The following is a 26,651-nucleotide window of genomic DNA, read 5'->3' as shown; positions in this document are numbered from 1 at the left end:
TAATCCTTTTAAGAGTGAAGGTAGTACTGAGGTACTGTATTGTGTTTTAATTCATCTGATGTGCTGAGTTGCGATGGTCTTGCAGTTCTATTGCAGTCGGCCTGTTCCCAGAGGAGTGTAATGTCAGTGCTTCTTCTGTGTGTTTGCTCAGGCTGCTTGCACACTTGGTAATGGAGCTTTAATCATTTCAGCTTTTAGAAGCAGAGGAAGCATTTCTGTTCTTCAGTATTTCATTTACCAAAAATGTCACTGTCAGGCTCCTGTTTGCTTATTATAATGAGAGCAATGGCATTGCTGCTCCCAGGGGCCGCCATGGCAACCTGCTCAGCCGGTGGAACGCTGTGCTGTGGGACCTGAGCTGGCGGTGGGGAGAGGGACCCACACAGGAGCAGTAAACAGAGAGACCAGGGGCCTGGCTCGCCCTCAACAGCAGTGCCGGGCCAGGAAACTGCTGTGATGGATGGGGAACTAGCCATGGCCTGCCCGTGCCCACCACACACGGGCAGGCTTTGTGCGAGCAGAAGAGGTGGGCGTCAGCGGGGAAGCCACAGACTGAAGGACAGGTAGGAAGCAATGCAAGAGCTCTGGGATATGAACAAGGCGCACAAGGAAACACACCTGAGATCTGAGACGTTTGCTCTGTGCCTTCTGTGTTTGAGGACAGGCAAGATGATGACTGATGTGATGCTGGGCTAAGAGAGAGAAGATGCCATTCCTCCCAGTGAGGGAGGTATATTTTCTCTTTAGTTGTTAGTGTTTGTCACTGCACCTGGCACCTCACCCAGTAAGGGTGAGAGAGAGTCAGCCTGGATCAACAGGGGCCCTGAGTCTGAGCCTGGAAAGAGTTTCAGAGATCTGTGGGTCAGGGAGTTGAACGGAATTTCGGAGATTTGTGGGAGCTGGAGAGTCAGGGAACAGTACTTTTGCTCAGCACTGGCTGCTGTGTTTTTACCTAAATTTACCTTTTAAATATGTAAATATTATATAAGACAGTCTACTGTATGTCTCATTACCTGCAGATTCCAATGAAAAGTTTTGAATGAGTCTACATATCCAAATTCATTTTAGGAATACGTAGAAAAGTCCTTATTATTCTACTGTGGGAAAACTGTGGGCAAGTGTCCCACTCCACAGCAAATTAGTTAGGTGGGCAGCCTGCCCACAATAGGAAATTAGGACCCTTTGTGTTTTCCAGAGCTTTCTTGCCTCTGTTAAGAAGGAAGCATTAAAGCATTCCTAGATCAAATTAATACCACAGCACGAACGTTTTGTGCTAGTAATAATAAAAATACCTCATCTAAGCAATCTTCTGAGGAGCACTGTTTCTTTGAAGAGCATCTGGAGAGTTTTTTTCTTGGGTTGAAGCTGAGCTGGAAATCAAATCACCAAACACATACACCCATACAGCACATGCGTGCAAACAGGCCACTGCACAGAAATTTGAGCCCTCGAACCAACTGTGTCTTCCAGTCAGGCCTGCTCTGTCTCTTACTTATTGAGAAAGATCCCTGCAGGCGGGGTGCAGGGTTTGTTTTCAGGGGTTACCAGGCAGGGATGAGTGGGAGTCGAATCCCAGCCACCCCAAGCCACAGACCTCAGCGGCACACAGCTTTGCAGCAACTAAATTGAATACATTACTATTAATTTAATACATATATCAATTGAAATTCCAAGGCAAGGTAGGGCTGCGCCTTTGGCATTGCTTGAGATGAAGAGTTCTTGTTCCAAAAAAAGGGAGAAAATGAATCTATTTAAAAGAAGTATATTTTTTTACTGATACACAACACTATTTGATTTTTTTCTTCAGTTGTTTGCGTGTCTGTCACTGCACGTGGAACCTCAGCTGTTTAAGGTCCAGGACATGTCATACCGTAGCTAAAAATGCCGAAGAGCCCCTTTGCAGCTGCTGCAGGGCCAGGGAGGGACTCGGGGTGACACGGGGCAGAGTGACCTCAGTGCCACTCGAGCTCCAGCACAGGCTGCCCACTCCCTCACTCGGACATTGCAGCACTCTGGTCTCCAGCTTTCCCAGCTCATCACTGCAGCTGCAAAACCACTACAGCTACCCTTCAGAAACACAGTGAAGTGCTGAAAGCACAGTGAACTTACTGCAGTAGAATGACAAACTTTAGCAAAGATACAGCCAGTGGGGCACTATGGAAAGACATAGTTAAAGCACAGTATTAGGGTGGAGAAAACTTTTAAGATACCACACAGAATTGCTGTGGTATGCACAAGCGCAGTCTGGTGTGTCTGAGCTGCTTTTGATGAGAGCTGCAGAGCCCTTCTGTGTAAACATCAAGAAAACAACATAAAGATAGATCAGAACACTAACCTCAAAACTGAGCAGACACAAACAATGCAAGTCATAATCTGATCTCCAACAGCATACAGGGCCTGACCCAGATGCTTTACGAGTAATCCAGCAATGCCCTCGAGTATGTGTGCAGGGATACATGAGCCCCAATAGCTCAGGGTGAGGAAAGCAGAGGTTGAGACAGCTCAGGGGCAGAGGTGTCTCGGATATGAAAATTTTGTAACAGGCTTTTCAACTGAAAAGTATTATTTTTTACCCCTCCCCCTTCCCTCCTTTAAAAAAAGTTCTAAGTTCTATCTTACAATGTCTTTCGCTGACAGACATTGATCTAGGAGTGTTGAAACAAACCTTTCCTCATCAGAGCAAGAGCATGTCACCCAGATTAATGGCCCCTTTGTCACGGACTGGGGCTGTGCAGAGCAGATATAGGGGAGGTGGAGGTCAGGACAGTCTGATAAGACTGCAGTCTCCCGGTCAGCTGCAAAGTGCTGTAGTCTGTTTAGCCGGTCTTGTGAACAGCTCTGAGCTCAGTGAGTTGCAAGGTTCTGTGGTCAGCATGTAGTTCAGTCTAACTGGCCCAGAGAGTCTCCCGATATCTCTAGCAGAACATTGATTACAGATATGGCTACTTCAGGCTCGGATTTCATCAGCACAGCCCCCTGCAACATGATCGGGTCTCTGAGGTGTCACCACCTCTGAAAGAGCAGGACATTGGGGATTTTCCTATCAAGAAAGCAAACACTAATGAGGGGTGGTGCTGAGCAAAACTCAATAATGGTTGTTAAGGAATAACCAGGGAACTGAAATATAAGCCAGCAGGCTGAGAAGAAGTACTGTTTTTCTTTGCAGGCTTGCACAGAAATATATTTATTCATATATTCAGCAAGTGGATGACTTGTGAATGTTGTATACAGTAGTAATGGAACAAATGGACATAGAAAAAAACCTTTTCTATTTCTGTGACAGTTCCTTCAAAAAAATTCAGATTAAAAATGGAATGTCAAAATGATTTTTTCAGGGAGGCACAAAGGAGAGGAAAGAAACAATATTTTAACGTGTTCCCAAGAAACATTCTGGATTCCACAAGGCCGTTTGCCTGTGTGAGCGCAGGAGGTCTGTGTGTGGGTTCGAGCCACTCGGTCGGTTATCTGTCTCCTGCAGAGGGAGGGCAGACATAACAATGAACAGGGCACTGTGTGTTCGAGCGCTGGGGAGATTATCACAGCCCTCTGAAGGACACGACCTGGGCCCTGGATGTCATTTAATGGAACATTCTTAATATTGGCCTGTATGGACCTTTATCACGTAATCAAATTCATTCATTCTCATTGGGCAACATTGCTCCACATCACCTAGAGTTTGACCTGAGTACAGTTCACAGAATACACAGAACCACACAATATAAAACTAAGCAGAGAAGGTAAAGTGTCATTCAGAGTTATTCAGGAGTCGAACGGAAATAATTCCCCACAAGCTTGAAGCCTGTCCTGGCTCCAGCATCTGCAGTACAGCAGCACAGTGCAGGAATGTGTCCTAGAGCCTGAAGCTGTGCAGGAGCCTGGGTTTGGTTTTCAAAAGCTCTTGAGTTGAGAGGTATGTCGAAAATGTTGACGCATCTGGTAGATGGAGAAACCAGCATGTCATTAATCAAGAACACTCAGCAGCATTAATCCACACATACTTCCACTGGTATTTCTACAAAATGCTGCTTGAGCTGCTTGAGCTGTTTTAACATTTCTGAAGTCGCAGATTGAACCTGTGTGGGAGGACCCAGGAGAGGGCGGGGAGAGGCGGGGGGAGGCCTGCGAGAGCGGATCTTGGCACCACTGCCGCCTCCAGCTTTGCTGGTTAGTTTTTCCCATCATGGGCTGCAAGCACGGGCCAGGCTGTGCTGACGGAGGGGGGCTTATCTGGATTACGAAAGGTGGATGTAGTAGCCCGAGCATCTGGCAGGCTGTAATGCGATCCGGTGTGTTCAGGGAAAATTCTCTGCCCTCTCGTGCTCTGAGGTTACAGCCAGAGCTGGGCACAGAAGATGAGGGGGCAGCTGTGTCCTGGTGAACACTGCTTTGCTTTGCACTGCCTTTACCATTGTGTGTCACCATCAGCCTTCAGAGGGAGTGTTGGCACAGAGACACCTCGTAAAGACATCGTTCATGGCCGGCCCAGTCCTTGAGCAGTGGAGGGGTGTCATCCCCAGCGGAACAGAGGCAGAGTGGCTGTAGGAGCAGAGCCCTGGCCCAGTCCTTGGGCAGCCTGGACCAGGAGGAAGGGGGGGGGTCTTGTGCACACTGACCCGTGTCAGGAATGTGCGGAGCTCCTGGAAGGCTGCTGCAGGCGCTGGCCACAGACTGCACAGCAAAGACAACAGGGTGGCGTAGCCCCTGTCAGCTCGCTGGCCAGCTATGAGAGGAATGCAGGACCTGCTGGGGTGCTGTGGGGGTCCATATGCATGTTATCAAATGTGCTGACAGTGAGATTCCTCCACTTTCCCTTATAAACCCCTTTCTCTGCACCATGGCATCTTGAATGCAATTTAAACTATTTACAACCGTGGAAGGATTTTTGTAACTCAAGACATTTGCTCCTGGTGATGTCTGCAGGCTCTTAAAGTGGACTGGTGTACAATGACTGCTAAGTTCCATTACCATGAACAGCCTGAGTGGACATACAATCTGTTTTCTGATTTTAGAAACTCTGGCACAGGAAAAGTGTTTGCCTGCTTACAACCCTTCAGGAGAAGCATTCGTCTTGTCACGTGTGCATGCCTTGACCTCGTGTATATGAATGTGCTGTTATTGTAAAGATACCAAAGGCAGCCCTCACGCTTTATAAAATCTTTTGCTATCGGGACCCCAGAAATGTCCCAGCAGCACCAGCAGCCTGGCCTCTCCTTGTCAGCTCTGTTTGCTTTTGTAAAACAATCCATCCCTGTGAGCTCTTCGCCCCATTCCTCTTGCACATATTTCTTACAGTTTGTAGGCCTCTGTTCCAGACATCTGGATTCAATACTGGCCTTGATACAGCTCATAAAGATTCGAAGAGCAGCGCTGTGGAAAGGAGGTGGGGGGGTCAAGAAATGACTCATTCTTGACTCATACACTTAGCTACAGTGTGGTGTCCTGTTGTTACAGCAAAAGTGCTATTTATGTTGGTTGTTGTGAGTGTAGATTAAAACATAAAACAACGTGTATCTTTATGCAGCTGTCAGAGAGGGGGGGGACGAGGATTAGTCTGGAGAGGAGATGAAGACCCAGCTCCCTGGCCATAAGACGTTTCTGGTTGTTTATCTGCCTCATCAAGAGTCTGTGGACTTTGCTTCACTGCCTTGTTTTTGTCAAAGCCAAAACACCCTGGAACACCAGGTCGACAAGGACATAAGAGGGGATCAGACCGTGAAGCTGGCCTAAAGCCATCTCATTAGTCAGGTTGCTAGTAGTTTATTGATTGACAGACACTGTCCAGCTGCTGTTTAAACACGAGGATCCCTGTGTCTCAGCCTCTGCAGCTCAGCTGCTTATTTTGCTCCAAACACCCACAGACCCAGATCTCCTTCTCCCCCCCTGACAGCTACACCAGTCCTGCCATACCATCGCCAACAACAAGCAGCTCTTGGGGTGGGGGGTGCTACCCCAATGAATTGAATGCAGGGAAACAAGGGCTCAGTAAAATAGTTCCCTCTTCACTTCAGTATAATTCATCTACCATTAACCCGGCTCTGAAATTGAAAAAACATTTTCAGTGAAAGAATGAGGAGTGATGGATTGCTTTGGAAACAGTGAACGACTTGCTTTCGGGGAACAGAGTCCCAGAGAAGGGGTTGGAGAAGCTGGCAGAGAGGAGTGGATGTGTCAAAGGAAACAAATCGTTAGAGAAACACAAATACAGGGAGAGGGAGGGAGGGAGGGAAGGGTTTTGCAAGAGAAGAGGAGCAGAAAGGGGGGAGTGGCATCCATCTTTCAGCTGTCCTGTTATGGGCTCTGCAGCCCTCTAGGTGTCCGGTGTCCAGTGCACCAGTGCAGCATGGTCTGAGACAGGAGTGGCACCAGGACACACAGGAGCTCCCATCAGCGGCTCTCGTGTGCCCTGTGAATAATTACACAGCGGCAATCTTTGATCCTTTGATCACACCGATCCTACTGCAGTCTTCATGTTTGTACTGTCTACTGACCACAGAGAAACATTATCAGCAATCCTCAGGACTTCACACACTGCTGGACTGTTACTAATTTTTACTGGAAGATGGTGAAATATAGCAAAGAGAAAATCTTCCAGAAGGAGAATCTCACTGAATACTATGTCTTTAAGCCCTCCAAATTGCCTGGCTTTATCAAATATGTGCTATAATCTTCAGAATTTACAGGATTTCCTGTATTTTCAGTGCTGAAGCAGTTTCACAGACCAATGAGTTCTGGTGTCTGTGGGGCTTGTTTCTTTATCCCAGTAGCTTGTTCATTCACTGTGAGTGCAGACAACACTCCTGTCAGAACTCACACAGACCCGCAGTTTGGGTCTTTCTTTACTTCTTGTCACATTGTATCAGGATTTTCACAGCTCTGCTTTGCCCCAGCTGTATCTCAGATGCTCATGTTTCTCCTAGTGTGCTACAGGATATTTTTTGAGTAAATTTTATGCACAGCGAACTCTGGCGAGTATCACTTAAAGTTTATCAATACTGTAGTTCATACGTTCTGCCAGCTGCTTTCACTGCTGTTAGAGCTGTGGAGCTACACCAGTTCACTACAGGATCCCTGCCACTCCTCCCCTGCAGCTGTCCAGAGTGACCGTGGCGTTTATTTATAGTTAGCTAGAACTGCAGCACACTTTCCACCCGTATGTGAACTCTGACCCGTGAAGAGCCGAACCCCTGGGGGTGAGTGCACTTGTCCTGCAACCTCCCCCCACTGCTGTTGTCAGGCCGGAGGCCGGACGCACACAGGTCAGTGAGGGACGCCTGCTCCATCCTGTGCGAGCGCTGCCGCGCCTGCAAGCTCATCCATTACTGCTGATCTGAGCTGGCATGGAGGTGAGCAGGTCACACACAGACCCACCCTCCCCCCCCGATGCAGTAGGCCAGTAATTGCCTTGATCTGTTTTAATGAGGGCCAGAGATTAGAGAAGAGAGAACCTGGCGCAGGGGAGGTGGGCCCGAGCCCAGGAGGTGGTGCAAGGTCATGTGATTGGAGGGGCCACCTGGTTTCCCCTTGGCTGAGCATGGTAGGACAGAAGACTCTGTCTGAGCACTGGAGCAGCACAAAGCCAAGCAGCTTTCCATGTGAACCCCCAGTGCGTGACCTCTCCTGTATGGGCAGAGGGTCCTTCTTTGGCCATGGCCAGGGAGGGTGTGTGCCTGTCAATGATTTTCATGGAGTTTAATGGAAGACAGAAGAATAGTGTTTTAGTTCTTATAGAGAGGCCTTAGCAGTCTGCTAAAACTCTTTGACCAGTTGAAAAAAAACAGTTCTTTAACAAGTCTAACTTAGAGACAACACTATAATTATCGGGAAAGGAATTAAGATGCAATAGGTAATGTGTATGATACAGTGTATCTTGAGCTTCAGAAGAGCAGGAAGGAGGTGCAATTAACTGACAGGAAGCTTTGTTAACTGTTCAGTCTAAAGGTGGATGATGTTTTCTTACTGGTCCATGTTGTAATCTAACTCTTTAAAAAAACTGAGCCGCTGCCTGTAATGATAAGATGCTATATCTGCATATGGAATGGACGGGTTACCCACACCAAAGCTGGGCCTGAGCTCCGCCCATGCTCTCTCTGATGCTTCCCCATGAGAAGGGCTGCCAGCCAGGGGGCCTGTTGAAGGGCATTCTCTGTCACTTCTGCTGTGCATGGGAGACTCACAGCTGGGGCCGGGCTGCTTCAGGGCTCAATCTGGGCTCTGCAGAGAGGATTTGTTTTGATGACAAAGCAAATCCCAACACAGTGTGAGTTGTAGGCGGATGGAACAAGAGAGAGAAAGAGATCACGTTATTGGCAACATACAATTTCTTGTATTAGGAATACAAGTGTCTTTTGGCATACTCCAGCTTGCTCTCCATGAGACACACAGACAGGGAGAGAAGCTTGGGGTCAGAGCGCAGGTCAGCCATTTATACAGCACCCCTGGAGCAGCTGGGGTTAAGGGCCTTGCTCAGGGGCCCAATAGAGTAGGATTCCTCTGTCAGCCGCAGGATATGAACCGGCAACCTTCCAGCCACAGGTGCAGATCCTGAGCCACAGAGCCACTGCAATAGAGACTAGGCTTAATACTTGCCCTAGTACAATAAGGTAAAAAAATACAGAATGACACAAAGCCAACAGCACCTCTTTTTGCTGGCTTGGTCTCCGATCTAGATGGTGTGTGTCTAGATGGTGTGCATGAATTGAGCCTCTACCCAAATGAAGCAGATTTGCAGTCAGAGATCACTGCACCTTGTCCTGGTTAGCTGTAGTTTGTGTTCCTGTAATAAAGCTTCTTGTTGAAATGATTTTCACAAGTATTGAATCTGTTTACTCAACATCTGAAAACGTACATGAACTCTGTTATTATCAGCTGTAGCCATCTGCAGGATTTCTGTGTGCTGTGACTGACACTGCAGAAAAAGAGGCAGACCTGGGTCAGAGTCTTATCTGCAGACAAACATTCCTCCTCACTCTCAGCTGTCAGCAGCCAGCCTGGTGGGCGTGGTCTCTGCCCAGTGTGTAAGGAGGGGAGCATCGTCTAACAAGGTCCCCTGTATAAATAAGTAACCAAGGGACACTACACAACCTCTGGTAAATACATATTATCCTCATCTTCAGAAATGAATCTGAATCTGAAATTCGTGATAACAGCTCATTACAGAAGGAACTTATTTCATACACAGAGATGTCTAAATTTAATCAAGTCTCTCTTTCATTTTTATTTCTGCCTCTGAAACTTTGTGCTAATGTCAATATTTCTCCACCATCCTGGTCAAAATTCCATATAGGTGTGAGCTCCTTAACCTGAACATAGCCAGACCTACAGTCCACTTGCGTCCTGCAGTTACAATCAAAGGGTAAAACTCTCCACAATGAACAGTCTGGCAGGAAGTCTATAAATACTGCTGAAAACAGAAATAGAACATATTTCTCTATTAAGATCGTCCGCCAATGATGATAGCAAAACAAGCATTAGCACAGAGACCAGCTAACAGAAGAGATCAGTCATGCTTGAGCAAACTTATCACATATAAGGTTTATGTGACATTTACAGTATATCTTAGAACGTAAATCCTGCAAAGCTATTATCCCAACAACTGATTTACATCAGAATAACACCCATTTACTTCAGAGTGTTTTTACCATTAGTTCAAGTTACTGAGAAGCAATTCTTATTCAGATAGAATCTATTTTAAATTTCTTTTTTAAGCATAATTAGTTGAAATGAAAAGTTTCAGAAAATGTTTGAAAGATCCTGATGTGTTTGTGCCAGATGCAGTGCAGGGGAGTTCAGTTCTTTTCAGGTGAAAAGAAGAGCACAGTTCATGTGCAGAGCTGCGGTTTAATCTGTCTTACATGAAGTTCTAGGTTGGAATGGAATGGTATTTGAGGGCCTTGGGGCCCAGAGCTGCCACACAGGGGGTCTCAGGAAAGAGTGGGGAGGCCTGAAACAGAGGAGCAGAGTGCTGGCCACTCTCCCATTGTCCAGACGCCAAGACAGGAGAAACAATGGGACTCACGTGCCAATGCAGAGGAAACCCTCTCCTCTCCTGCACTTTTAATCCTCCTGTGCAAACATTATTAAAGACAAATAAACAAACAAGAGCAGCCATTAACCCCGAGGCCAGGGTGACAGCCTCCTATCCCAATATTTGTCTTTGGAGAGTCCATTGATCTAAGGGAGGTTCCACAGATAAAAGGCCTCCATTTTGTCACTAAATCCATTCTTCTGGGAGCCAATTTTGCTTTCCTTTGTGTTAAATAACAAACCGTGTCTTTTGAGCAAGTCAGAGTTGGAGGTCACTGTTATCAGGGCCATAATGCTGTTTTAGTTACATGGACTCCACTCAGCCTCTGCTCTTGTATCAGCAGTTACCCTACTCTAACCCACCCTCCACACCCCCACCTGGGCCTGAGCCCCAGCGCTGCACCACATGATAATGGAAACCACAGATGAGAGATCTCTTATCGTGGTTTCTATAGGTGCGCCATGCTGAAAGCACAATGAAAGTCAGACAAGGAACAGCAGGAAGATGTATGGTAAAGACATAGTAAAAACTGAACAATTACTGTGCAGGTTTCCCCTGGCAAGATACGCTTAGGGATCCCCAACCTTAAGCAGCCCTGGGATTTCCTGCAGTGCGACACTTTCTTAAACCCCCTCTTCTGCACTGCCCTCGACACCTTCCCGAAAACTGACAACCTCAGCACCTTCTTTGGCAGCGTTATCAGTACTATACCATCAGCAGTTTACAAAGCACAACTCATGGTTAAAGAAAATCAAACAAAACTTGCTCCTGCTGAGATCAGACACTGTTGTGCTTCACCATCCCTGCTCTGGGCATTGTGATGTAACCGGCCCTTCGCTCGCTACAGTCCAGAACAATGAGGATGCTGGCACAAAGGTGCACTCTTACTGTCTAATTCACTTGGCTGGTGCCTTTATGCACATTGGAAGCTTTGCTCAATGACAACAAAGGCTACTGTCCTTTTAGATGAGACTTTTGTTCCGCTGGGAGTCACACAAGGGCAGAATAATTGGAAGCAATGTAGACCTGACCACTCACCGGACACAGGTGCAGAGGGAGGGATTAACAGTGACACATGGGCCGAGAACCCCTCTCTGTGTATCTGAACACACTGATCCCACAAGGAACTGCGTAGTTGAAGAGCTTGAATCCACACCACGTTCTTCTGCAGGCTTCAGAATTCATATCCTGTGCACAAGCCTCATCTGCTGATATTTCATTAATCCACAGCCTGCAGATGTGCACATCTGTCACTGAAAAGACTTGAATTCCTCAGCAGGGGTGAAAACAAAGATTTGACACAGAATCTGAAAGCAAGGTTCTGGTGTTCACTGTCCCTGCCAGACTGGTAACTCTCAGCTCTCATGTGCACAGGCCTTTCCAATGGAGCCCTCTCTCAGCTGGGGAGGTCTAGGAGAGAATTGTTTGGTTTGCCTGTATACAAACATGTTAATTGGTAAAATACAGGGTAATTACCCTAAGCAAAATAAATCCCTCATTCAGTGTTATCTTGGGGTGGGGGAGAGTAAAGAGCTATTTTATCTTGTTGACATCTTACAGTAAAAGCCACTGTTGTCCTGGTGTAATTGAGGAGTTTTCTCCTGTAATTCTCTGTCTGACTCGCCTGGGAGTCCTTTTCTTTGGCTGTGGTCCTGAAGCCCTGCGGAGCCTCTGCTTGTTACTTGTCCTAAAGGGCTGAAGTCACGAGACTCGCCGGGCGATGGCTGCACCTCCATCAGCTGCGCTGCTTGCGTGCTGCTCTTCAGAAACCACACAGGGGCCCACGACTAACACTCACGACAAGTTCCTGACTCCACCTGAACCGCAGAACCCGTGGAACCACAACCTGGAGTGTGTACAGGACTGGGAATAAGGGGGCACAGTATGCATGGGGAGTAACGCATCTCTGCGTGGTGGACAAGCTGCTTAGAATGGCAGGACCTCTCTTGTCGCCTGTCTGTGGCTCTGAAGTTCTCATCCAGTGACGGTGAATGTGCTGTAGGGGTGAGAAGAGGCAACAGCCAGTGGCAACAGTCAGGCCACACCTGGACTGTCCTGTGCCCAACTCATCAAGGCTGAGAGCACACCCCAGGGAGCCTGATGGCTCCCAGTCTGGCTGGACACAGGTGGATCTGTACAAAACATCAAACATTTTCATTCCCCATCGCAGCAAAAGGGAGGGGGAAAAAATATCATTTTCATTCTGAGTTAAGCTGTCATTCCATTTCTTGGTTTCTTTTGAAGCAGAGTTTTATTTCAGGCTTCTGTTTGTACTTCAAATATTGACCTTGCAGCAGAGATCCTGGATAAACACCATCATTTCCAAGCTGAACAAGTCCCGTTATATAATGCCAGTTTTTAACACATGTCTGATCTCATTTTAAACCAAAACTCCTAGTTAAACAGACCCAGCTGCTCCAGTGAACAGCCCAGTTCTTTTTCCAGTCCTGAAATCCACAGACCTGCATGATCTCCTGACGTAGTGACAGTTCTGCTCAAACGGCAAATGTGAAAAGAAGTTCGCATCTTTCACAGGGTGTGAAGTTTCATGGAAATGGTAAAAGTACAAAATATGTTTTTATAAAATTCTTTTGTATTGTCTCTAATTGTGTTGAGCTCACCTTCCTTGAGCAGACTGCTTTTGACAGAACAGAGCTAGAGTCACATGCTTCTAGTGTGGTCTTGCTGAGCAGCTCTATGCCTTGTTATCTGCGAGTTCAGCGGAGTGAAATCAGAGAGACAGCACAGCTCGTTGGCCAACTATCTGACCAAGGACAGAGATAGCGAGCAGAGGGAGACTCTGACGATTTACAGGTCCAGTGACCACAGCCTGGGCATAGGAACTGGACACAACCAGACCTGGCCAACCAGAGAGAACAGGCTCTGCTCCTACTGCCGGCAGAGAGAAGCAGAGACAGAGATGTGCTTCCTGCTGCTCCGAGAGAAACACTCTGGGATTACACAAACACTCCTCCCCCACAGAAATCTAATCCCAGAATTCCCACACCAGACAGAATTCAGCACAGCCTTTAATCGTACTGGGAGAGAAAACTCAACAGATCTGCAGCCCTGTATGTGATATCCACTCACAGCCTGAGGGACGGAGTCAGCATCTTAAAAAAATAATATTTTGTTGTAGTTAGAATTGTTTGTGAATGTTTTGCAATTATTGCTTTAGCAACACTATAACCATTAGCCAATAGGCTTTTGAATTTGAATGCCGGAGCCAGAGCAAGGAAGAGTGGCGAGACAGGAAATTAACACTTTACCCCTCAGGCCGGTAGGGAACTCGCTCTGTGCAGCATAATGCGCGCCTGCCGTACAGACAGGTAAGCATAGCCTGGTGTTGGCCGCCCCCTGGCGGCCCTTTCTGTACACAGCGGATTGACTAGGTCTTTGAATCCTTCAGGCGAAGAATCACTTTTTTTGGACAACACATTTAATCGTTTTATATTTTACATGCTAATTAAAGTGCTTCTAATATATTATATATCAAATCTGAGTTATATACTGTTAAAAAATTAAGCAGAATTTGCGTTGTTGTCTCATAAAATTGAAAGAGAATTGAATATTATGATTAAGAAGGTGGGATTGGCTGTCGATTAATATTGGGTAACAAGATTAACAGAGGTCGGAGATACATTGGCAGGTTGGGCGCAACCTGACATTCAGATTATTTATCTCAGACATTAATAATGTAACGCAACGGGGGCTCAGGCGGGCGCCCTTGCCGCATCTGTCGCTGCAGAGAGACGCGGAAGTCCCGGGTTCGAGCCACCTATACTTTGGGCCGACCAGATGCGGCAAGGGCGCCCGCCTGAGCCCCCGTTGCGTTACATTGGTGTCAGAAGCGGGGCGGGATAGCCCTTCGCCGGGGACGGCGATTTAAGCGGGGGAGAGTGTAACGCTTACGGCCGACAGGCGCTGTGTGTAAGAGCCGGCGTACCAGAGCGGGTGACGTCACCGCCCTTCCCTGTGATAGCAGGACCACAGCTACTGGGCTGTGGAGAGATCTCTCTTTAGCTCACGGGGCTAGGTCGCTGCAGAGAGACGCGGAAGTCCCGGGTTCGAGCTTCCAGTCGGGATGGGGCCGAACAGATGCGGCAAGGGCGCCCGCCTGAGCCCCCGTTGCGTTACAATAATAACAGTATTCTCTTTGGCGCCCACTCGTGGTGACGGTCCGCACATTCGTAGGAACAGCGTTGGTTTACTTCCTGTGTGCAGTGAGTTCAGATCAGAGACGAATTTGCTTTCCGATTTTAGGTTTTTATCCCAGTAATTCGTTCTGGGACGTACAGGCGACACATTTTACTACACTGATCGAGCACTGCTTCATGACACAATAAAACCATTTGAAACTAAAGAATCTGTATTATGGAGACGTTGTGATGCAGATCGCGCTCGGTTAGTAAAGCACCGCAGTGACTGCATGCGTCTTTCTCTCTGGTTAGTTACTAAACTTGACTGTAAACGAGTCGTTGGGAGGAGAGACTGAATTTCTCTGTGTGAGCCGGTATAGTTTGAGAAAGCGCTTGCTGTCCTGGGCAGTGTGGTCAGAGCGCAGCAGGACGCAGATGCTCGGCGGGCTGGCGCGGCGGTCCGGCTTGGTTCGAGCTGTGGACCGGCTGCTCCTCGGCACAGCCGGGTCACGGCGCTCGGAGCGGGAGGTCAGTGACCGGAGACCCGACTGTGCGCCGCCGCGCAGCGAGGAGGCCGGCCTGTACGTGCATGTGAGTACTAGCTCCCGACAGGACAGAGCCCACATGCCAGATTCGCTAGCAGAGTCAGTCCGGACACTGAAACAGCATTGTGTGGATCAGTGGCCCAGACAGGGGCTTCTCTCAAGCAGTACTCAGTGGTAAAGTCTTTCCATAACAACTCACAATCCCCAGTTTTAGTGGTGGAATCTAGGAGATTATCCTCAACTCCACCGCCTCTCGCTAGATCAGTTTCAGTAGTTCTGTCCCTCTTTCTCAATAACCCCCCTCTCTCTCCTTCTCCCTGCTCTTCCACACAGTGGCCTTACTGCCGGAGACGCTGCTCCTACTGCAACTTCAATAAGTATGTGTCCCAGCGGGTGGACCAGCAGGCCATGAGAGACTGCCTGCAGCGGGAGACGGAGACCCTGCTGCATCTTAGCCAGGTTTCCTGGTGAGTCATGTCTCTGTGTCTCTCCTGTCCCCCTCCCCTCTGTGTCTCTCCTGTCCCCCAATGTCTCTCCTGCCCCCCTGGTGTCTCTGTGTCCCTCCTGTCCCCCCATGTCCCTCCTGCCCCCCCATGTCTCTCCTGGCCCCGTGTCTCTGTGTCTCTCCTGGCCCTGCCCCCCCCGTGTCTCTGTGTCTCTCCTGTCCCCGCATGTCTCTCCTGCCCCCTCGTGTCTCTGTGTCTCTCCTGTCCCAGAGCTCCACACCTCCCTGCGGGTGAAGGTCTGACTCCCACTGGGTAGCAGTTTCACCTGCTGCTGCCACATAACTGTTCTGCTGAAGAAGCACAGGACCACACGTATAGTTTTGTGTTAACTTCACTTGCACAGCAAAGCAAAAATGAAGTAGCAAATTAAAACAAAATAAGGACAAAGTATTGTATTAATTTCTGCTGAGAATGAGGACTAAGACGGCATGCAGATTAGAGCTCAGAAAGTTTCTCAGAAGTGGGTGGGGGGTCGAGTAGAGAGTACTGAGTGGCAGCTTTGATTTTTATTCTGTCCCGTTTCTCCTCTCCCTCTTTCTTTTTTAGCATTTCTTCTGTGTTTTTTGGTGGAGGGACTCCAAGCCTTGCCAGGCCTGACACCATTGCTGCTGTCTTGGAAACTGTTGCTAAGTGCACTTCTCTCCCTGGTAACGCAGAGGTCACTCTGGAGGTGAACCCCACCCCTGAGGACGTGGCCAGACTGAGTGAGTTCTGCAGCGCTGGAGTGAACCGCTTCTCCATAGGGGTGCAGGTCAGACAGACACCTCACCCTCCCACACTCCTTCACTGTCCAGGCAAACAAACCGCACACTGCCGCTGACACACCCCACTGGACCTCAGATTTGCAGCAGTGGACCTGTGTTGTTGTCTTTGCAGTCGTTGCATGATGCAGACCTGGAGCTCCTTGGAAGAGACCACAGTTCCCAGCATGCCCTGCAGGCCCTGGCAGAGGCTCAGCGGCTGTGTCCAGGTCGCGTTTCAGTCGATGTCATTTTCGGGCGCCCAGGCCAGAAGTTGCAATCCTGGGAAAAGGAGCTAGAGGACCTGCTCTTGGTCAGCGATGATCACGTGTCTCTGTATCAGCTGACCCTGGAGAGAGGGACAGCCCTCTTCAAACGGGTGCAGCAGAGCGAACTGACCATGCCCAGTGATGATGTCACTGCCCACATGTATGAGGCTGCCAGGAGGATTCTGGGAAAAGCAGGCTTCCTCCAGTATGAGGTGTCAAATTTCACCCGAAATGTGAGTCTGAAAATCTGACTGTTGCATTCCGAATTGAGCAGGTGAGGGCGAACCGAGCTCATAGCGACTCAAATGCTTGCCAGTGTCGCAGACGTCCACCAAAGGGGGCTTGTGTGAACCTGTTAGCTGATTCTACTGTGTGCTGTGTGTGTGTTAACCCCCTGCAGGGAGCCGTCAGTGTGCACAACCAGGGCTACTGGAGGGCCAGCCAGTACATTGGAGTGGGACCAGGTGAGCACTGAGAGCAGGAGGCTCTGCTTACTGGACGACCCTAATGAAAGCCGCTCCTGCTCTCCAACTCCAGCCCAGTCCGCCCTGAGCCGGGTCACTCCTGGGAGTGCACTCAGCCAGCTGGTGCTTTGCTTTACGATTTTAGCTTCCCCGACTGTGCTTCTGCACCCAGGTCCTGATCTTAAGCTGTGTGCCAGCTCTCCTGCTGGAGCGAGGCAACTAATTCTGGAAAGATGATCTCCTGCAGGGGCCCATGGCCGATTCGTCCCCCGCGGGGCAGGGGGCTCCCAGAGAGAGGCCCGCACCCAGACGCTGGAGCCCGACGTGTGGATGAGGGAGGTGCGGCACTGGGGCCACGGGACCCGGCGGAGAGTGGAGATGAGCCCCCTGGGACTGTGAGTGAGCGGCGGAGTGCGGCCGCAGGGCGGGGGGTCGCCTCCAGGGCCAAGTGTGTAAAGACTCATAACAGGACTAATTCTGCACTTGTGTGACCGGCACACATGTCCAGTTTTAATTCAAGTTCATTGAATTTGTAAACTAAACGCCTCCGTAGCTGCCTCTGGAGTGGTGGTGCATAGATCAACAACGAGAAGAACCCTGAATAGAAATGGCATCTGTGGAAGGGTTGCCAGGAAGAAGCCTCTCCTGTCAAGAAAGGACAAAACTGCCAGAGAACTGCCATCTGTTCTCTGGACAGATGAGTCCAGAATTGAACTACTTGGGCACAACAAGAGGGGCCATGTTTGGCAAAGAGCCAACATAGCCTACCATCAACAAAACCTTATTCCTACTGTCAAGCATGGTGGTGGGGGTGTCCTTGTATGGGGCTGTTTTTCTAACTCTGGCTCTGGGCAACTTGACATCATTGAGGGAATCATGAATTCTGAGAAATATCAAGCAATTCTTGAGAAGAATGTCATGCCTTCAGTTCAAAAACTCAAGCTGGGCACAAAGTGGATGTTTCAACAAGACAGCGGTCCTAAACATTCAAGTAAGTCCACTAAAGAATGGCTTAGGAAGAAGAGGTTCCATGTCGTGGAATAGCCAAGCCAAAGCCCTGACCTGAATCCTATTGAATGCTGTGGTAGGACCTGAAGAGGGCTTTTCATACAAGACATCCTTCAAACCTCACAGAGCTGGCAGGGTTTTGTAAAGAGGAGTGGGAAGAAATCCCTCCAGCAAGATGTCAGAGACTGATGATTGGTTATAGGAGGCGACTGTGTGACGTTATTGCTGCTAAAGGAGATGCCACAAGTTATTTACTCATTAACTTTTGCACACAAGAAAATCTGGTGATTTGTTAAATATCACAGTCTAATATTCTGTGACTTCAAATCCCTTTTTGTGTGTGGGAAGACTTTATTTAGTATATTCATTCTATATATTCAGTAAGAGTTCAGGTTCATATAATATCTAAAATAATGACCACCTTGAAGGGTTCACAAACTTTCATGACTGTATTCTCCTGGTTCAGCCTGAGCTGCCATATTCATCTTCCTCTATTTAGCGGGACATGCAAATTAAAATGTACATGTACATGGCTTGTTCCATTCTCTAGCATGGACCTGCTGCTCTGAAATGTCTAATCAGGGTTTCTCTCTTGAAGCCTGGAAGAGGTGCTGGTGATGGGACTGCGCATGACCGAGGGGATTCCTCACGAGGTACACCAGCTCCTGTCCTGTCCTGCACACTAATGAACGGACTTTCATGGTCTTTCTCATTTGTGTGAAACACACTGGCCTTGCACACAATGCAGGCAGCAGCCCCATAAGTAAAGTAAATAATTAGTAAATAAGAGAGCAAGGTACATGCTGGATGCTTGTTAACATTGTAAAAAACTGCTTTCAGTGGTTCCTCCAGCAGGCGTGAAGAGAAAATTCCTGATCCTGTTAATGACCCTGACAGTTAATATCCTTTGGAGGAGACGGGCCGGGTCTGAGGGTGCTCCTGAGAGAGGCTGAGGTCTGGTGCCCAGTGGTGCTGTCTGTCAGCGTTGGTGAAAACTCACTGCAGCTGTGTTGTGTTACAGAACTGGAGGCAGTTCAGTCCGCTACAGAGCCTACAAGAGGTAGTGGGACAGTCCCAGGAGGTACAGGAACTGCTGGAAGGAGGGCTCCTTGTCCTGGATGACAGGTACAAAGTGCGATAGAGTTCTGGGCTCCTCCAGGTTCTTCAGAAAAATTCCAGAGGGTTTTTGGAAGGCCAGTGGAGCTACAGCGTTAAAGAAATTCAGAGGTTCATATAATAATGATCTCTCAAAAAAACGTTCCTGACTAAGGTGTCATAAATACTCACCAGAAGAAGTTGTTGACTTGATTGAGTTGTGTCCTGGAAGAAGGTCAAGCTCAGTGTTTTGCTGCTGTCGTGTCTTCTTCACGGCTCAGGCTCAATTAGTCCTTCAGGGGAACACAAGCAGCTGAAGCTGACGTGTTTGATACCAGACGGTCTGCTGCTGCTGTTTGTGTGGCTGTGAGAGGATCTGTATCGAGGGGGGTGAGAAGCAGGCAGATGAAAGAGGAGACTGATAATGGCCGAGAGCTGCAGTCACGAATCCCTGTCTTCTGTAATTGCCTTGTTTGTGTGAAAGCACAAAAGGGAATAAAGAACTCGAAGACTTCCTGAAAAACAAGAAAAATGGTGAATGCTTATTTTTCAGTCTATTGCTATTTAAGTTTCTTTGCTTGACACCATTCTTATGTTATATGTATGTTTTTATTTTCAAAGTTGTTCGTGCACTTTGCTAGAGGCAGTCCTGATGAGGGGAGTGGAGTGCACAGGCAGACAGGTGTAGAATCACAGCAGTCAAATGCCCTAGACGAGCAGGATGGCCTCGTCTTGTTTGTAACCTTTGTTGTCTGTAAGAGACAGCTGGGTGACCTGTGAGCTGAGCTGAGCCTTGAGGGTGCAGGGAGTGCTGCTGCAGAGCCTTGTGGTTTCAGCATTCAGGAGCTGCTGACACTTGAGTATCACTCAGCACTAGTTACTGAAGTTCAAGCTTGGAAACTTTACTGGAATAGGCAGGACATTATAATAATAATAATAATAATAATAATATATGTTTCATGCTTTATCATTTCATAAGAGCTGATATATCTTGTATGTCATAAAACCGCTGTGTGGTTATCGCACTGAGCTGGGTGTCTCTCTTCCCCTCTCTAGAGGGATGCGCTGCTCATGGGACGGTCTGGCACTCCTGGACAGCCTGCTGCCGACTCTGCTGGTCCAGCTCCACGCACACTTCTCACAACAGGAGGCTGGGCGGCACTGAGGGGGTCAGCAGACGGCATCAGACTGGGCACCTGGACACAGGGGCCTCGGAACTTGCAGGATGCGGCAGTGGAGCGAGTCATCTGTGGGGGGAATTAAGAGAAGCTGGGCTTAACAGGGCAGTACTGGTCTTTTCCTGGTGGTTCCTGAGTCTCTGGGATACAGGATCCTCCTGGATCCATCTGTGCTGCAGGCGTTGGACGTGAGGAGGACTGGAAGCCTGTGACTTCATACGCTGTCGCCTTTTAAAGAAGGCAGGTTTAGTCCTGTTTGTCAGCTTGATCTTATTAATTATTTCTACTTGCTGAATGTTTCAGGCTGATTTCAATCCTTAATGACAGTCGTTATGGCAGATTAATTTGACAGTTGGACAGTGATCCATTGGAGACTGTAAATGGTTGGTAAATACAGTAATTATTTTTTGTGTAATTACATTGCTCTGCAGAACATGACCAGTATAGCTGTGCATTAGAATCTTGTGGAATTTGTGTCCTTTCTTCCATAGAAACAGAACAGCACCCATGAGCCTCGTCTCTCAGGCTTTAAACCCTGGTGAATTTTCACCTGTGAGTGTTCCAGCCCCAAACAGACAAAAGGGATCCGGACTCTGCTGTCCAGCCTGTGGGAAGTGTGAAGCAGCTGGAACAGGCTGCGTGCTCAGTGATGTTGCGTGCAAAGCCCCTGTTCCTGAAGGCACCTGGCTGGGAGAAGACAGGCTGCGTGCCAGGAGCTGGCGTGTCCTTGTTTCTGATCGCTGGGACGGAAAATGCAGCCCCGCAGATAAGCCTGCGCAGCTTGTCAGTCAGCATCACAGCCTTTCAGAGCCACGAGGCCAGCCGGCAGGTGTGCGCTCTGGGCACGGCCTCTCTCTCCAGAGGTGCACATCTGCGCTCAGGTGGCATTTAAATGTCATAAAAACAAAGCCGGGAGCTGGCTTTTGGTCTTTCTGTGTAAAGACACAAAACAAAGAGAGAAGAACGTGCTGCTTGAATTGTGTTTTTAAAGTTATTTGCTTTCAAGCTGAAAATTCCTAAAAAATAATAATATATTAACTTTCACTTACTGTATATAGTGCTTTTATGGACACTCTACTCACAGCGCTGTACAGGTAATGGGGATCCCCCCCACCAGCACCAGTGTGCAGCCCCACCTGGATGATGCGCCAGTACTCTCTCCACACACCAGCTCTCAGTGGGGAGGAGAGCAGAGTGATGGAGCCAGTTCAGAGATGGGGATTATTAGGAGGCCATGAAGGGTAAAGTCCAATCGGAAGTTTGGGCAGGAGATGGCCAAGTTACATAATGGAGATGTTCATTGAAATTTGACTACACTTAATTGGAAAAACATCCAAGAGCTGATTTCTGTTTTCTCAGAGCATTAAGTCTTTCCTGGCAGACATTTCTGGACCAAACAGCTGCTGTGTGTTTGATTTAAAACAGTGACAGGATCTGTTGGAATATGTAAACCTAGAGGTTGTGAGCTTCACAGTTAATAGAATGTGAAGGGTATCAGTGTAAATGATGCACTTTATCCCTCATTAGATTACCATTAAATTACAAACAGTGATAGTTCACTCCCCTGACAGCTTAGTAAAAATTGTGGTTTGTGCTGTTCTGAGATTACAGTAGAGCATATCGGAGAGCCTTCATTTCCAGTAGAGGCACTTTTCATAAATTCTCTTTTCGAGCTGGTTCAACTCTTGCTCTTCGGCTCTCCTGCAGCATTTTTACATTCTTTTAACTCCTTGTTTATGTAACATTCCCACAGAGAGATTTCAGGGGATTTAATTTGCCCTGATAAGTGGTAACAGTACACAAGGAAATCATTCAGGGTTTTGTAATCCTTGATCCTGATGTTTTCATGCACAAATCAGTGGATTGTGCAGAGCAAAGGAGACCCTGCAGAGGAGCTCCTGTGCACAAAAGCATCAACAGCTAAGCTTGCCTGGGTCTCCTTGCTCTGCCCTCGGCGCCGCTCTCCGCAGTGCTGTGCAGACACGTGAGGGGAGAGTGGCCTGGCACAGGTCTGTCCGTCACGCTGCAGTGTGCGCTGTGCAGGGGGCCCCCCGTCTCCCCGCGGGGTCACCTGACTCCTGCTCACTCAGCTCTGCTGCGTCATCCTCAGAGCCGCCAGCTGCCTGGACTGCTCGTGCCTGACAGGCTTCAATCACACTACAATGATTTTTTGTTGTTCTTCACAATTTTTTTCCCATTCTGGTCCATTTTAATGTGGTGTAGTAAACTGGGTAAACAGCAAGAGTATAGCCAGTTCTTTAGTGAGCAGTGTGTCATAGCCTTCAGAGTGACAATAATCAACGCACTGTTATTTGCACTTAGTCACACAAATAAGCAAACAGCCCAAGCTGTTATTTTGGTAATGTGCACGTTTCAGCAGCTAGAGCCAGAGGCAAAGCCACAGTGTGGTCATCTTGACAAACAGAGCAGCACATTCACGTGCACACCTGGCTCTCGGCTCTGAGAGAACACGGACAGACCATTGCCCTCTGTCCCAGCTTTCCACCCTGAATACCGCAGGAGTGTCGCAGCCTGCATCCGACGTGGGACAGGATCTCAGATGAAGCAATGCAAAACCCTAAACCTTTCATCCTCTTAGTGTAGCAGGGACTGTCGGTGTGGTGGGAAGTTCAGTGGAATTGCAGGGTGCTGGATCAGCCCTTGTGTCTGTGCTGCCTCACGCTCTTGTGTCCCCTGCAGCAGCAGCTGTAGCACAATACACATTTCACAGCTAATGGTTCAAATTAAGCTTTTTTTCCTTCTTCGCACGTGGCACGTGCTTGTCTTCTTTGGAACATCATGCACTGAGGGCTCTCTGTCCCACTTCACTCTGAGCTGTGTGTGGCTCTTCGGGTGGTGTGTGAGCCATCCTCCTGCGTCCGGGTAAAAACTCGAGATACGTGAGACAGGAGACAGGAGAGGGCTTGCAGCCTCCCGACAGTCCTGCATGTGAGTCAATCAAAACAAGAAGTGAGCTAATCAGTGACTCAGGTCTGTAATTAAGTGCTGTTTTTGTTGTGGTCCTTGTTCGTGGGTAATTGTTGAAAGCTGAGCGTATTCAGAGTGTGAGAGAGAACATTATTCCCTGACATTTCTATGCTGCTATTATGAATATTAGCCTCTTCTATGTCTTCCAGAAGCCTTTTGTGGTGTCCCAAGGCTGAGATGCCCAATACTGTTGTTTGTGTGCTCAGGTTTGTCTTACCAATGTGCACAGTAAGCCCCTGTTATTAATGGCAATAGAGTGTTTACACAGTTCTATATTATGGGAGAGAGATTCAGATTGAGTTGTCGGCAGGACCATTAAAACCAGTAACCTGGACTGGATGCCGGTCTACCTCAGGGCACACACACACAAGCACATAGAGGTACTGTAGTTTAGAGTCACTAACCCAGCAACGATGTTTGGTGGGAGGAAGCTGGAGCACCTGGACAAAACCCACGTGAACACATGCGGAACATGCAGACTCCACACAGAAGGAGCATCAGCCCGGCCCTCCACACCATCGTGCCCCCAAACAGCCAGCATGTCCCGGCAGTGTGGGTCGAGCGCAGTAATGCAAAGAGCCTGTTGGCATGTGCTCCACTTTGTTGTGAACAAGGGCTGTGAGTTACCTAACGGGAATTGGGAAGGAAGCAAACCACAAGAGCTGAGAGGTCAGACGTGCCGAGGAGACACTGGCATGCAGGCAGGGACGGCGCAGTCGTGCAGACAGTCTGGCAGGAGGGAGAGAGAAGATGAGAGAGACGGTGGCGATGACAGTAGGTGAGAAATTCGGGTGTTGAACTAGATGGATGAAGTAATGGGGCACCAGTGGATGGACTGGAGTGACGAAGTCGAATAAGACTGGTCGGCCTCACTTCTCTGCACAGCACAGTCCTGGAGAAAAGTCACCTCCGGCACTGCTGTGTGAATCCTCTTCCAGCTCCCACTCTTGGCTCAGTAGCCCTACTTTCTTCCTGTTTCCATGAATGGAGTCGGAATACAAGAACCGTTTCTATAGAAAAGTAAATTTAGCTGCCGTGGGCTCCTTTCCGCTGTAATCACTGTTTTTCAGGAGGCGTTTGCCTTTTCATCTGCTCTGCAATAATTCCTGCTTTCACGTCGAGTGAAGACAGTTGTCTTTTGAAGTCTGTTCCAAGCACACCCCTCCCCCATTTGCCCCAGCCTCATTGCAAACACCCTCTCCTTTCCCCCCTTCTTGATGCGCATGCCCCTTAGGGTCTATCCAGACCCTTCATCGGGAGTGAGCGAATGTCCTTTCTTCCCATCTGCTCCTGAGCAGCCTTCACCGGGATCTACAGCTTGTTTCCAGTTTGGGAGGTGGGGTGATGAAAAGGCACTGTGTAGTTATTTGATCAAACTAACCTTTCCCATCCAAAGCAGAAACATCCTTTTGTAGGGCTAAAGCCCTTAATACTACAGACATGTTTTTTTTCAGTTAAGTGTGAGGTTTTGACAGCACCTGCGCAGTACAGGGGTTGTTGATGTGTGCTGTTGTAGGTTATGTAGTTGTGCTCTTTCTCTTTATAGCCAGGGATCAGCCTGGGCACTGTCACACCCTTAACAACAGCTAAATGACTGACCTGATACTTAATTGCCTAATTAGCCCGGTGATGATCTCTCCAATTATGAAGGGCTTGGAAAAGAGAGTCTAGGATGACGATTCCCGACAAAGACCCTAATTTACAGTTTCAGTGGAGTGAAGGAGGAGCAATCAAATTTCAATATTTTTTTTATTAAAATATTAAAAAGTTGTATATTTACATATTCACATTCATTTATTACATTCGTGAGTTTTTACAGGCTTAAGGGGACTCGCCGTGGCCTTCCTGTCTGTGTGTTGCAGGTACAGCCAGTTCCCCGCAGCCCACAGCCGCAGACAGGAGCGCAGGCGACTCGTATTTACATGAAAAATAGTTCTATCATTAAAAATAAAAAATCCAATATTAAGAGCATAATCAATTTATTCTAGAGTGAAAGAAATAACTTATATCGAGGTTACAGGTTTTGTTTCACTGAATATTACATTTCTCGAGAGTCTTGCTTCTTTTCCTGATCGGACTGGGTCCCAACACCTGCCGGAGGTCGGTGCTGAAGCTGGGGCGCCGCGCCAGCGGGTAGACCGCCCCGTACGGCGCCTCTCCGGCCCTGTTCTCCTTGCCCCCTCGCCGAGCCGAGCGCAGCGCCTGGTAGGAGCGGATGGAGATCTTGCGGTGCTGAGAGGGGCCGGTTTCGGTGGGAAGCCCGCCCCTCTCCGCCAGGGCCCGGAACATCTCCTCCAGGTTCGTGCCGTCCTTCGCCGAGGTCTCGAAGAAGGCGCGGCCCCGCAGCGCCCTGCACACCTCGGCGCGGGTGTCGGCGCGCCGGTGCGGCTCCAGGTCTATCTTGTTCCCGCAGATCACTGTAGGGACGCACACGCTCTCCTTGGATTTCAGCAGCTTGGTCTTCGCCTCCACGATCTCGACCGCTAGAGACCGCACTTCCTCCAAGGACCCCCGGTCGTCCACGCTGAACACCAGAAGAAAAATGTCGCCTGCAAATGAAGAGGGATCAGATTAGTAAATGGGTGACACTCTTTAGAAGTATGCATTATTACCTTAAACTCGCCGCTTCTAACCGTTTGTTCTAATCTATTGTCTGTTTTTGATCTATGTGCTGGGCTTGGGGGAGGCTAAGAGGCCGATGAGGATGTCTCGACCCCCGGTTCTCCAGAGTTAAAGCTTGATTTGCTCAGAGTAACAGACGGCATCGCCTTCACTAGCCAGCCTGCAGCCGCGGCCGGGAGACTCATCCCACACACCTGTCAGGATGGACAGCCTCCTCTTGGCGGGGAAGCCCCTCTCTCCAGACGCGTCCAGGATGTCCAGCTGGTAGGTCTCCCCCCGGATCTGGTACAGCTTCCTGTGGAAGTCCTCCGCCGTGGGCACGTAGCGCTCCTCGAAGCCCTCCCGGAGGAATCTCCGGACGATCGAGGTCTTGCCCACCCTCGGGGCGCCCAGCACCACGATGCGGCGGCAGTTGTGCGGCTTGACCGAGCGCAGCAGCTCCAGGCGGGGGTCCGGCTCCGGCAGCTTGGGGAAGAGCTGAGCCCGCAGCGCCGCCGCCGCCAGCTGCCCGTAGGGAGACCTCTTGCAGGGGAAGGGGTCGGAGGAGGGATACCGGTTGCCCGTGCTAGCCGACCGCACAACTCGAGCCTTCCTCTCCTGGTGCCGCCACTGCGATGTGACCGTCTTGATAATCCCCATGCCTGTTTTGGATATGGTACCCAAGTTGCCGGGGACCTTGAACCCAGGCGCGGCCGGGTGCTGCGTGCTGTTTTTGTAATCCAGACGCCTCTCTGCGGCCCCGCCGCACGTGCCCGTGTTGCCCAGGAGCACGGCCGCCTGTCCGCCGGCCAGGAGCGGGAGCCGGACACCGGGAGGGTCATTCCCCGTCCGGTCCACACAGGAGCACAGCGCCTCGGCTCTGCCTGCCATGGGGAAGCGAGCCCGTTCCGCCGTTAAAAAATCCATTCCCTCCTTTTACAAAGGCACCACCGTCGGTCTGGACTGTGCTGTGCAAAACGCCAGGCTGGCGCTGGTTGCAGCGCTGTAGTGCAGGAGGCTTGAGTCAGTTTCCCGGTGTCTCCGTGTTCTGTCAGGCACCGAGTGAGCTCTGTACCTCTATATATACCGCCGCC

The 26,651-nt window shown here is 49.1% G+C and overlaps 2 protein-coding genes across 7 annotated transcripts; one reads left to right on the top strand and one right to left on the bottom strand.

Moving 5' to 3' along the window:
- Nucleotides 1–335: 335 nt before the first annotated feature.
- Nucleotides 336–21,012, top strand: rsad1 (radical S-adenosyl methionine domain containing 1). Of its 6 annotated transcripts, XR_015925493.1 has the most exons (10): nucleotides 13,984–14,754; nucleotides 15,042–15,175; nucleotides 15,761–15,965; nucleotides 16,091–16,456; nucleotides 16,624–16,687; nucleotides 16,935–17,082; nucleotides 18,294–18,348; nucleotides 18,717–18,820; nucleotides 19,847–20,208; nucleotides 20,460–21,012. XR_015925493.1 is itself a non-coding variant. In XM_088600263.1 (9 exons), the coding sequence occupies exons 2-9, from the start codon at nucleotides 15,117–15,119 to the stop codon at nucleotides 19,953–19,955; spliced, it is 1,110 nt and encodes a 369-aa protein (XP_088456389.1). In that variant the 5' UTR covers nucleotides 336–563; nucleotides 15,042–15,116; the 3' UTR covers nucleotides 19,956–20,428. The 6 variants fall into 6 exon arrangements, 5 of the variants coding, with proteins under 5 accessions (XP_088456389.1, XP_088456391.1, XP_088456390.1 ...); XM_088600263.1 differs by lacking the exons at nucleotides 13,984–14,754; nucleotides 20,460–21,012 and adding an exon at nucleotides 336–563 and having other exon boundaries at nucleotides 19,847–20,428; XM_088600265.1 differs by lacking the exons at nucleotides 13,984–14,754; nucleotides 20,460–21,012 and adding an exon at nucleotides 13,071–13,353 and having other exon boundaries at nucleotides 19,847–20,428.
- Nucleotides 21,013–24,686: 3,674 nt separating this feature from the next.
- rasd2a (RASD family member 2a) lies at nucleotides 24,687–26,621 on the bottom strand. Its single transcript, XM_088600259.1, has 2 exons — nucleotides 25,773–26,621; nucleotides 24,687–25,505 (listed from the first exon to the last, which is right to left on the bottom strand). The coding sequence occupies exons 1-2, from the start codon at nucleotides 26,482–26,484 to the stop codon at nucleotides 24,985–24,987; spliced, it is 1,233 nt and encodes a 410-aa protein (XP_088456385.1). The 5' UTR covers nucleotides 26,485–26,621; the 3' UTR covers nucleotides 24,687–24,984.
- Between the last annotated feature and the right edge of the window lie 30 nt (nucleotides 26,622–26,651).

Source organism: Lepisosteus platostomus, chromosome 11, assembly GCF_059453375.1.
Source record: "Lepisosteus platostomus isolate fLepPlt1 chromosome 11, fLepPlt1.hap1, whole genome shotgun sequence".
Lineage (NCBI taxonomy): Eukaryota > Metazoa > Chordata > Actinopteri > Semionotiformes > Lepisosteidae > Lepisosteus > Lepisosteus platostomus.
The sequence above is the reverse complement of the archived record's forward strand: the minus strand, read 5'-3'. Positions and strand labels throughout refer to the sequence as shown.